The sequence below is a fragment of the Anser cygnoides genome, chromosome 12 (assembly GCF_040182565.1).
Source record: "Anser cygnoides isolate HZ-2024a breed goose chromosome 12, Taihu_goose_T2T_genome, whole genome shotgun sequence".
Taxonomy (NCBI): Eukaryota; Metazoa; Chordata; class Aves; order Anseriformes; family Anatidae; genus Anser; species Anser cygnoides.
The window spans coordinates 19419070-19431365 of record NC_089884.1 but is presented as its reverse complement, the minus strand read 5'-3'; the positions used below and the strand labels follow the sequence as shown (position 1 = coordinate 19431365).

General features: G+C 42.5%; 2 protein-coding genes and 1 long non-coding RNA gene across 6 annotated transcripts in view; 1 reads left to right on the top strand and 2 right to left on the bottom strand.

The window, feature by feature from the left end:
* NETO2 (neuropilin and tolloid like 2) overlaps positions 1-4789 on the bottom strand; it is a 32520-nt gene extending 27731 nt beyond the window's left edge. For 2 of the 4 annotated variants that reach the window (XM_048073396.2, XM_048073397.2), the window contains exon 1: positions 4596-4781. In XM_048073396.2, coding sequence (XP_047929353.1) covers positions 4596-4629 — 34 coding nt within the window. In that variant the 5' untranslated portion in view covers positions 4630-4781. Of the gene's footprint in view, positions 1-4595 lie in introns of all 4 variants that reach the window. The other 2 variants (XM_048073401.2, XM_048073400.2) reach the window with 2 other exon arrangements.
* The window catches only part of LOC106039583 (uncharacterized), an 82306-nt gene that overhangs the window by 56484 nt on the left and 13526 nt on the right, over positions 1-12296 (top strand). The window lies entirely within an intron of this gene.
* Positions 9025-12296, bottom strand: part of ITFG1 (integrin alpha FG-GAP repeat containing 1) — a 73317-nt gene continuing 70045 nt past the window's right edge. The window contains exon 18 of the mRNA XM_013186856.3: positions 9025-11213. Coding sequence (XP_013042310.3) covers positions 11154-11213 — 60 coding nt within the window. The 3' untranslated portion in view covers positions 9025-11153. The remainder of the gene's footprint in view (positions 11214-12296) is intronic.

Sequence of the window (12296 nt, the reverse complement as noted above, 5' to 3'; positions counted from 1 at the left end):
TCTGAACACATCTTTCCCAGAGATTACTTATTCCTAGAACAGTTGGAAAGTGATACTTCTCACTTAGAAATAGATCAGATTGTACCAAACGTTGTTATCCTTTCATTTCTTTATTATCAATATAGTGTATTTTTTTTCAGTGGAAATCTTTTCAGGAACATCTGTCATGGAATTAATATTAAATGTTCTGCTGTCTTCTGTCATGTCTGAGAGCAGCTAATGTAGAGCATAAATATTTTTTTCCCGGCTTCTTGCTCTTAGTCCCTGGAAAAGAGACTGCTCTGTGTTCATGGATTTTATTGTCTGCTAAAGGAGGAGGTTTTGTGATAGGTATTGTTAACATCTTGGCAGTCCCTTCCTGGTGCATAGTGGGTCAGCTCTGTAATAACGGAACATGGAGTGAAGCACGAAGATAAGCTAAAATAAAAGAAATGTGGATTTTTTCATGAAAAGTTACCTGCTGTTTTTTTGTTGAAAAATTTACACTCCCCCACCCCAGCCACTTGCTGTATTTGAGGCAGCAGTTGTCAGTCACGTATCAAGAAAGGCAGCAAGCTATGTAGGTTGTCCAAGACTGCTAAGTGTGTCGTTAATTAAAAACCAAATTGGAGTATACAAGGCAGAAAAGCAGCAAGCCTGTTTGCAGTGCTACAGCCCTAACTGTAGCCAAGATACTATAATTAAGACTTTGCCTGAGTCTAGATAAGCATGTCCCTCACTGCATGTGTAACCTGTTCTGGGGGTAAATAACGTGGACAAGAGTCTGTGCGATTTCTGGTACAGCTGCAGATGTTTAATCACTCCCTTCACCATCCCTGCAATAAATTATAATGTGAATTTCTGACATGTTCACAAATGATGAATAGCTTATAAAGTTTAATTTGGGGAGTAATCTTTCTGTCTAATCTCTCTCCATGAATTAAACCTTAGGGAAGGTGCAGATCATCTTAGCTTTTCATGAGATAGAGATACATAATTCAGTAGCTCCTTTAGCTTCAGCCTGGTGTTATTCTGTACTCCAACTGCATCTATATACCTGACTTATAAACGGAACTTTTCTATTAATAGCAATGCACTTATAACCAACTTGTTCTGTAAAAAATTTAGCAGTCATTGTCAAGTATGTCTTAGGAAAACTAGAGAGTTAATGTTTTTGAAGTTATGCTACTCTGGGAGCAGTACATTTTGGATGCTAAGTTTGTATGTGTATTAAAAGTAAGGCATAATACATACCACCAAATAATCTTGTACTTAACACAGCAGCTTTTTGAAATATTCTACAGTTACTTGAGTTACTTCTCCTTAATTGCTTAACAGTGCAAGCAGTCTTAGCTTTTATTTTTTTGAGTGCAGCAGAAAAGGTTGCAAGTTATTCCCCTTCTTTAGGTAAAAAACAAATGAAATTCTGGCTTACACTTGCTACAGCCTTCATTAGGGCCACTTTAGTCTTTACAAACAGAACTTCACTGTTGGTTTCAGTGGACAAGTCATGAAATCAGGAACATATTTTTTGAATTATATTTTTGTCTGCTTGCCTTCAGCTTCTCGAGTCATTGTTACAACTTTTGATTTTACAGGAGGCTGTTATTTTGACTGGGCACAGGAGACTGTAACTCCTAGCTTTCACGTGGAAGGAAGCCTTACATCCTAACACTACTTGTTTGTGAGAAATTAGCTGTTAAAATCATGCCAAAATGCAAATGAGGGGGCTGAGCAGAATGGCAGGAAGTTAATCATAGAAGTCCACATTCTTGCAACCTGCAGAGTTGGAAATAATTCTGTACCTCATTGGAAGGCTGGGAATGTCGACTTTCCAGGAGCAGCGGTAATTTGTTTTAACCCTGTCTGTTTGTTGAATTAGGACAGAAACTACAGAATTCTCTAGTTGGCTTTTTAAGGTGATCTGGTATAATAACCGAAGCAGTGCAAAAATAATACATAGTCTGGATTTAATTTATGGTTTATTTATTTGTTTATTTCTTTTAACCAATCAGTGCATGGAAACGAAGGAGGGGAGCATAGCTGAAAAATGGGAACAAGCCCATAGCTAACGCATTTTGGGGGAATAGAAGATATGAGGAAATTCAGGATGCTATATTTAGTTCCAATGCTTAACAGAAACATGGTTTATCAAGAAAGTGGCTGCTTTTCTCTCATATGAAATAGAGGGTTATAATGCCCTATTGTTGCAGAGCAGTTACATTTTGCAAGCTGTGCTAGAATTCAAGAATGGTTCTAGTGGTGGTCAAAAACTCACTGCGAACTCAGAAGGGAGCAAAAGGCTTTGCCTTTAAAGGGGCAAAACGCAGGGAGCACCCTGGCCTCCAGTAGCCCACGTGCTACTGAGAGGGCAGGCAGACATGGGCTGGGCTCCACTCTGATAAAACCTGCAGCACTATGGCAGCCTCAGTGCTGCCGTGGTCCACCACCACTGCCGCTCAGCACTATTGTCTGCTGCGTCTGGATGGGAGCAAACAATCGGGGTGAGATGGGCTTCGGTACATAACACGAGGCTTTTACAAGTTTGGCTGAACACTATGGACAAAGGCAATAAGAATTATATTAAAATGTTTATTTTAGTCAGCCCTTATTACTGATAGCTGAGGAATAACCTACAGGCGTTCTGAACAAGTATAATAAAAGAAAGGTGAATTGCCCCAAAGTGAGTATGATGGGCCTGCCCTGGGGTACGCAGCCAAAAATACAGCCTTTGTGGATGACAGAAATGTATGCATATATTTCATATTAAGAACTTGAATGAAACCATTTTAAGTATTATTGAAAGATATAGGGTTTTTCACAATGTACTGAGCTTCAGGGTGCTTCTTATGTGGTTCAGCAGAACTCAGTAAGTAAATTACAAAGCCATTTGTATAGAGAAAAAAAACCTACTGTCATTGTAGGTTGAGTTTCCATGCAGGATTTAAGATGCAGTTTGTAAATATGGTGGCTTGATTCGAATGTTATTTCCAATAGTTTCCTTTTAGGATTAAATCTGTGCGTCTATTTATAGGAATCTTTTTCTTTTTTTTCCTTCTGCTTCATTATTAGCTGTAAGACTCTGACTATATGCAGACTTCTAGTGAAGAAGGGATAAAAGGGCATGTATGATGCTAAGTAATGATACCTTGTTTCTGTAGCCATGGCAAGTGATGCATTTAGAATACTAACAGCTTATTGACTAATGGCTTTGTGCAATTTATTTATTGTAAATGATACTAAAAACTTCCTTTAGAAGTGCTTTTCTTTTTAACTGGACACTAGTGTGATTATAAACGATCAGAGCAAGCTCTGTTCAGGAGAAATCCTGTACAGTCAAATTGTGAAGAATCGGGAATTTCTGAAATGCAATCAAGTCTGTGTACGTAGAAAGTAATTAAGCAGCAGAATTGTCACTTGGATTTTATGGTGGTTTTACCATGTTTTATGGTATTTAACTATGTGCTACTTTACTTACAGAGGAAGTGGAAAAATAAAACTAACTACATTTTCTTGGGGCTTACCCAGTAAGCCTTTTGTTCCTGTGGTGTCTAAAACCAGTGGATGGTTAACACCTCTATATAATAGGCATTTGCTGAAAGCAAAGACTTTCTCTCTCAATTATTATGCTAATAAATGAAAAATATTTATTTAAACCCTCAAGATAACTATCCTTCAGATCAGAGACATGGGATTTTATGGGCTAAGGAAACATTCTGGATTTAAAACAGACTTCTTTACAACTTTCATACCGTGGGAAGACATCAATGCACATCAGAAACAGTTCTCCCCACTGCAGTAATGCCTCAATGGCTTAAATAATGCAAACAAACGTTCCAAAATTTCCTAATGGAATAATTTAATAAAAAAAATCCCTGGTGGTGCACGTCTGGTATTGCTGAAGAAGATGCAGAACGCTAGAAACCATCTCGCGAGGCACAAGGTTAACTGCCACGTTTAGCTTTGTTTTCTATCAGAGACCCTTCGCTTGTCGTTGGGCTCTATAAATAATAGCACAGATAAGGAAAGGCCGGGGGGAAGGCTGGCTTTCCTCAGCTGTTTACCTCTGCGCCTGAAGTAGTTAGGAACAGGATTTACAAGCCTCAGGAGAAAGGGAAGCAGAGGTGAATACCGGTCAAGCAGGAGCTGATTTCGTGAAAACCTCGCTGAAAAGAGAGCTCGCTCCTGACAGCGAGCCCGCTACCCTGCCCACAGTTCCACATCTCACCGGGAGAGTTAGGGGAGCAGAAGGAGGATTCTGGCTGTGAAAAGATGGAGCGCAGAAGCTCTCGACGCGTCTCGGGAGCGCACGGCCGAGCCCCGGGGCAGACTCGCATCCCCCGACCCCGCGGCTGGGTCCCCCCGGCCACAGAGCTCCCGCAGCACGACCCTGCCCTGCCCTGCCCTGCCCTGCCCGGCCGGGACGGGACGGGGGCAGCCGGGGGTGGCTGCGGGCTGCCGGCCCCCTTCGCCCCGAGCTGCCGCCGGCTTCCCCCGGCGCGGAGCATCCCCGGCCCCTCGGCCAAAAGTTTCCGCGGGCCGAGGGAGGGCGGCGGGGGCAGCCGAAGAGGCGGCCCGGTAGGGCGGGGGGCTCGGGGCCGGCGGGGGGCTCCTACCTTCCAGCACCGAGCAGACTTGGTGCGGGGCCATCGTCTCCCGGCGGCGGCTTCCACTCGGCAGCGATCAGCGGCGCTCCATGGCCGCGGCCGGGCGCGGCGGCCCCCCGCGAGGGCGCTGTGGCCCGCGGCTACGGCTCGGCCGGCCCCCGCCCGCCCGCGGCCATGCCCGGAGCTTCAGCCTCCTCCTCCTCCTCCTCCTCCTCCTCCTCCTCCTCCTCCTCCCCCCTCTCCCGAGCCCGGAGCCGCCGCCGCGCTCAGTCCCATCTAGAGCGGGGCTCGGCGGGCACCGTCGGGGCTGGCCCGCCCCGGGGGCCGGGGAGGAGGCTCTCGGTGAGACGCTCCGCTCGCAGCCCGGCGGCTCCCAGCCGGTGAATGAAGCCGCTTCGAGCCGCGAGGGGGGTTTGCTCGCCTCAGTCGCTTGTACGCATGTGCCCGCCCCCCGCCGAGCCCCGCAAGCAGCCGCAGCCGCCGGGGCCGCTGCGCGCCCCCCGCCGGGCCGGGCACCGAGCGGGGGCGGCGGCCCCGTGCCCTGGGAGGGCAGTGCCGGGCGGTTTCCCCCGGCCCCCCGCGCCGGGATTCGCCCGGCTGCGGAGAGGGGCCCGGCGGCGCTGCCCGCCCGGGGGCTCGGCTGGAGGAAGGTGGAGAACGGATGTGCCCGCCTTTGGCTGTCCGGGGGCGGCAGGCAGCCGGCCCCCCCGCTCCGCCGGGCGTTCCCCCCTTCTCCCCCTTGCTCCCGGCGGAGCCCCGGCGGCGTGCCCAGCCCGGCTGCGTTGTGCTGCCTGCGGGTCGGGAGCCCGGCACACGCCCTTGTGCGGCTGCTGTGACGGCTCCCACGGAGCCACGGAGCCGTCACTCGACACGAACTTAAGCAAAGGGCGCCCGCTGCCCGCTGCCCGCTGCCCGCCCGGCTGCCGCCCCATCACCTCGGGGCAGCCGGCGAGAGGAGCTGTGCGTGCCCTCGGGCGGGGGCCCGAGGTGGGACACCGGGCACGGGCTGCCTGGCTCCCGGGAAGCGCCTTCCGCAGGGCAGGGGGACCAAGAGCAGCCGCCGGGCAGCCGGGACCGGGGGACCCGAGGCGCCGCAAGCTCCCGGGCCGGCCCCGCAGCGCTGCGCCCGCGGCTTCCCCGCGCCCGGCCCCGGGCTGCATCCCCAGGGTGCTTCCCGGGGGGTCTCGGGGCTCGGGCACCCCGTGGAAGCAGCCTGGAGCCCACCCCACGGACACGGCAGTCGGGCCTTTAGGTGCTGGTGCGCAGCCTGCGGGGCCGCCTGCTCCAGCCTCGGGCGTGGGCGTGAGGCGTGAAGCTCTGCTTGCCTTGCGGTGCGGTGCTTTGCGTTTGGATCAGTTCTTTCTACGGTGTTCAAAGGCCAGCATGTCCTGGGGGAACACGCCACGCTCCTGCTCCTGGCTAGCGGCCTGAAGGGGACATCCGAGACCTTGGAGGAAAGGTCCCCAGCGCCTCTGGGCATTACAGAACCATTTCGGTGTTCTAAACAGCTTGATGTGAAGTATTAAGCTCGATGCTGTGGCAAAATCCCAAGTTACATAATTATATTATTCCGCTTACTCGAACTGTCCTTTCAATTTCAAATAGAGACGATACAGTCGCTTCTCAAAGGGGAGTTTCCCATGAACTGTTAAAGAGCTGCTGCATTCCAGCACTGGGTAAAGCAGTTTCTTTCTATTCACCTTGTAACTGTACATTTTTACAGTGGTAGGAGGAAATGTTCAACTCTACAGTGAAAATTCCTATGTAAAAAGTAGTCCTCATTAGGTGGATCTGCTTTGTGATGGTGTTTTTCTCTGCTAACAAAAATGTTTAACTGTAGCAACCCTAGAAAATACCAAGCAGAGTAATAATTTCTACTGTATCTGTGCCTCATCCACAGGTTTTTATCCTTTCTGAAGTACATAAGGAAAAAATTTAAACTGACTATGCTGTTGTGCAGATTGTTAGGGGTTGCTTTTTTATTATGTTTTTTTTTTTTTTTTTTTGAATGCACAATGTAGCTGATGGCAAAATTTGGCTCTGGTATTTTTATTGCTTCTGATGATACAAGAAATGAGACAACCAGCCTGATTCTGAGATTGCAAGCTGAATGTGCATTCAAGTAAATGATTTGTAGTCAATTGTTTCACAGAAAAAAAAATAGATAAAATAGTAATATCTCGTGCTCAATACGAGTTGGTAGTAATTGCAAGGAACTGGTCTGCTATAGCCAATTTAACTGAAAAGTTGCACTTCTAGTTTGTCCATTAGGAGGTCGGACAGAGCTATTACACACTTGGAAAAGCATAGGAGCATTTCCAGCCTCTCTTCTCAGGGTTGCATCCATCTGTCAGTGTGGGACACCTGGGCAGCAGCATCCACGCGTGCATTTGTGACATATTCTGCTACCATTTACTGCTGCTTTCAGAGAAATTCCTCATCTGGACATCCCTGTTGCTTTATCTCATTACAATTCTTGTGATAAGTGGTGCTTTAAAATACTCTACAGTAAACTGGTGACAGGTCTAAAAAAACTTTTGCTTCCCACTTTCTGAGCCTGCCTGAGAGTGCCTTCTCTTCCAGGGAAGAGAATGCTGTGCCATCAGGTCAAGCTACCATTAAGTTTGAGTTTAGTAGTTAACAAAGATTAAAAACTGCTTTTGGACAGCCAGGTGTGCATTCTGCTGCCTTACTGAGCTGTCATCATTCTTGAATGGGAGCTGTTCCTGGAAGGGAATGGGATCACTCATTTTCATGCAGTTACTTAAATACTTGCACAACCAGTTAAATAACGAGTCAGTTGAACTGCTACAATAAAAGTTTTGGATTTCCATTATTAGAACTGATTTTGCTTCTTCTCAATAGTTCTTCCTTAAAACTTCTTTTCATTTTACTGTTCGGCAAAGAAGTTTAAATTTTAATATTACCTGACATATTTGCTGCTTTCAGGTAGCAGATTGTACATCACAAATAGCCTTGGACCAATAGTCAGGTTTTGACCTTGAGATTACCTGGGTATTGTTTTTAAAAGAGGTTGCAAAAATACAGATGTTAAAAGTGAGTAATTAGAAAAGGAAGTTAGGAGTAGCATTTTAACTGTTCTGTTGCTTGGGCTTGTCAATAGGATTAGGTGCATTTGTTAAATCTTAATTACATATAATTTCTAATTAGAAAATGATGGAAGATGCAGGTGCCTCAGTGTAGTAATATATGTAATCATACAGAAATGTATAATTGACTTTGTTATTTACTACTGAGTTAAGAACACTGCAAACTTTCTAGTAGTCGTTAAGAATACTGATAGTCTTCAGGAAGCTTACTGTGCACTTCTGTATTTGCTAGGCAATATAATTAGATCTGAGCATTAGAATACGTCTAAAAACTTCTCTAGCACAAGTCATGCAACAAGGTTGGAATATATTTTACATTTTTTAAGGATTGTATCACAGAAGGGATTCCATTTTTCACCGAAGACAGGAATTAATTACAATAATGGTGCTATGTGTTTGATATTTTCAAAGTGACGGCTGTGGCTGGTATTACTAGAGCCTCAACAAAAAGATCCAGTTGCCAAAATGGGGGAAAAAATCACATGGATAGTATACAGCTACTGAAACAGCATAGGAGTATTTCAGACTTAAAAACTCAATAGCTCTCTGTTTCTTGACATATGTCTCAGTCTTTGATCAAAAAAATTGCTTATTCCTTTAGAATACATTTGAGTCACAGATGGTAAAAAAAAATATCTCTTTGGTAATCAATACCTTTAAAGCTAGTACATTTAGCCCTCTGACATTGTTTTGACAAAACTAAGCTCTGATGACTATAAACTAATATAGTAGAAGTGTATGGGTTGATTTCTGTTCTATTAAGTGGCATTTATCTGAAAGAAGTTCTAGAAGTCCTGAATTGACTTGGTGCATTTATAGTTATTACTCTTCAATGAGTTGTAGCAGATCTTTTTAGTTCAGCTATTACTAAAGATGGCCTCATCATAGGAGGGATCCCCTACTATACAGAACATGCCTATTAATCTGCAGCAGAAAAGTTGGTTCTTTTGTTGGGGATTATACTGCATTAATGATAAATCTAGCAGGAAGATTCAGTCTTAAAGCTTCTCATGGAAAATGAGAACAAAGCAAGCTGGTATTTCAACAGCCATCTGTCAGTTGGCATGTCAACAGTATTTTTATATAGGTGAGATTTCACACTGAAGAAGCCTTCCAATAGCATTTCTCACCAGGGCTGTATTAGGGTGGATGTCTTTTGAAAATTTACGCAGTTAAAACTGTTTCTCAGTTCCAGTGAAGATTACCTGGAAATACACTTTCTAATTGATGTTGCTTTCTTAAACTTGCTCATAGAAGGGTAACAACCTTACTAAAACAATTTTTGATGCCTATGGAATAGAAAGAAAGCCAAAGTATGACACAAAACCTTTGACAAGAGGTTTAACACTATTTAATGCCTTAATTCAAAATAATATGCATGGACTGTTGTAAGCCAAGCTCTGAGCAGTTAGAACCTGTCATAAAGTTCATTTTAAGAAAGCTATTAAGGCTCCAAGAAAGTGTTGTACATGAAGGAATGCAATGATGCGCTACTGAGCATGCAAACCACCTTAAAGCAACAGATACTGAGTTCATTGTTCTGTTAACTTGACAGCAGCTTAAATGTCAGCATGAGGTTATTTCATTCCTAATTGTTTTTTTCCAAAAAACATAAGGAGGCTAATCTATGCTTGTTATATTGTGACAGAGAGCTACAGCTGACTTTGCTGCCACAGTGGCATTACACATTTAGCCTTATTCTCCAACCATCCAAAAGAAAGAACACATTAAATTGTGCTTCATCTTAATTATGAAACCCTTTATTAATTTTGCTATTAGGAGAGAATTCTATCAATGGGGTTTAACAAATACAATAGCCTTAAGGATTTATCTAAAAAAAAAAAAATCTACCTTTTCATGCTATTTTAAGAGAAATATTAAAGGTGCATATTAAGAAAATATGCTGTTCTGAATAGTTGGGGGAATGTAATATGACAGTCTCCTTTGTTGGAATCTTACCAGTTCATATAAGAAACAGCAAATGAAAACTTGGTAACCGAAGAGACTTTCAGTACTTTTCTCAGTTTTGGCTTGGAGCTGCTATTATAATGGGCAAGTTCAGCATTGGCCCCGTAACAAGGTGTTTCAGTTATGATTCAGGGTGGATACAATCAGTTCAAGTTTTGTACCTGCCCTCTTAACTCTTCCTGTATTGACAAGCATACCAGCTTTCAGGGCGGAGGAGATACTGATCACTAACACTACTGAGGTGATTGCCAGTAAGACCAATTATTTTAAAATTTAAGTTTGTTGAGAAAGTGTGTTCTAATTTATCAAATAGTATTTATTAAGAATGCAAGCTGACATTTAAATGCACAATAATAAACTAATGTTCCTATATCCATAGTGATAACTATCAAAAATGCAAGCTTGATTACTTCTAGAGAGTATACCAGGGTCCTGATTACAGTGAGCCACTCTAACATGAATCACTACTTTAATACAGAGTTGAGCTACTCTTCTTTTGTAGTTATTACAGACTTACACTATTTGGGCATATTGTACATTGCTTATTCTGAGCTTCCTATTATGTTCTTGATTTAATCTTTGCAAATTTCATCCATTAATAATGAATTTTAGGGAGTCAATCCTCATTCTCCTTCCACTCCAAAATTCTTTTAATTTCTTTAAAAGACAAGAACATCCGACCAAACATTTCCCCCACCTTTCTTAAAAATAAATGGCAAAAACACCCCAAAAGTTACTTCCATGACTTTAGGCCTTCCTAAAATAAGCATGGTTATAGTTTACTTACAAAAGCAGTTTGTGTCATGCTAATACATTTTATGACTATAGTTTATTTTTTTTTTTTTTTAAAAAATGTGTCATCTTCTCTCCAGAACCAACATATAAATAGGCCATGAGCTACTGAACTAGCATCAACTCTGCAGGTTTCTTTTAGTTCTCCAATTCTTAAATACTTAACTATTGCACATATGGATTTTAATAAACAAAAATGCAGACTACTTCAGGTTGAACACCATTTAGTACAATCAATTAACTATTACATCATCTGAGAAATTGCTCAAGATGAATTTTCAGAAAGGCAGTTTACTTTGCAGGAATGTATAAATGACAATACTCATTCAAGTAGTACAAAGTATTCTGCTCACTGAAATGCTAAACGTTATTTACACAGCTTTATTTCTATCAGATTATTACTAAAGAATGGGTGGTATGTAAACAATGGTACATGCAATATGATCCCTCATACTATGAAAAATAAATTTACAGTTTTGTTAAATAAAGACCAAATGCTATTATATACATTTTTTTCCTGGATGGCCTTATGAGACATTCAGCTCTACCTTTAATACGTTCCAAATAAATATCAAATAATGCAACATTTACAAATAGCACACCAGCAATATTTTCCACAGTAATCATTTTACAAATCATAATTTAGTATTTCAATTAAGCAAATGAGTAGCAGCTCCTTCACAAATATTAAGGCATGTCACATAGCATCAAAATGGAACCGATGAGCCTCCTGTCGTTTCTCTCTGTCATCTGCTTTCTGAAAAATAAAAATAAAAATAATTAAACACTTCATAGGATCTAGAGCAATGCTGTTACAGAAATGAGCTGTCAAATGTCAGAATGGTTGATTTTTTCCAAGTCGCTCATTTGACAAAATGCAAAAAGCTTAGTAAAAGCCTCAATAATTAGCTTTTAAATGATGTCAGTTTGTAAAAGCAATGATCTACTCAAGATTGGCTTCTGCTGTTAATGCTCAGCTGTTTTTTTATTTATGACCCATTATTTTCTGTTGTTCTATATAATGCTTTTAAAAGAGGAATATTTCAAAAACAAAAGATGTTTGCTAGTATGTATTTATTTAGTTTATATTATAAATATGAGATGAAATCACTCTGGATTAACTGTAAGTGTTGCCATCTATGTTACACTTGAAATGAGATTTTAAAAAATGTTAAATACAAATTCAGACAAAGATGGCAGTTCAACAATTAACAGCACCAAGTGGGCTAAAAACAGACTGTTCCATGTTTTTGTTTTTATTGAGAAAATGTGAGGTAGGATGTCTTTCCCTGCTTATTTATGCAGGGCACACACTGATCTGCTGAAAGAGTAGCTTGGATGGTGCTTGGAAAAGAGAAGCATATTTAAGTTGTACCTAGAATCCAGGGAATGTGCAATTACATGTCCTCTCCCACCTGCCTCCTCTTGTGTTTTAAAACAATGGCAGAATAGGAAAGCAGTTGTTCCAGGATTTTGAACGCACTGTGAACTTTTCTAGAAACCAGTGTTTTTCTCATGACAGACAAGTCTCTGTAAATCTTATCGTAAGAAAAATCAGCAAAAACAGACTTCAATGATTTTTTAGCTTGCTTATACTTTTTTTTTGATGATGAGTAAACCAAAAAAAACCCTTTACAGTATGCTGTTGTGTGGGCATTCAGATTTGTACCCGAGTTGATAAATATACATGACAATTTTGGTAGAAATCAGTGCATGTGTTCTGCCATGAAAGTTTGTCATCTGCTCTGGCTCAAGGCCAAAGATTTCCTCATCACACAATGTTTATACATGACAGCGATTCCATTGGGTTAACTATGGATTTTATTGCATTTCGTAGCAG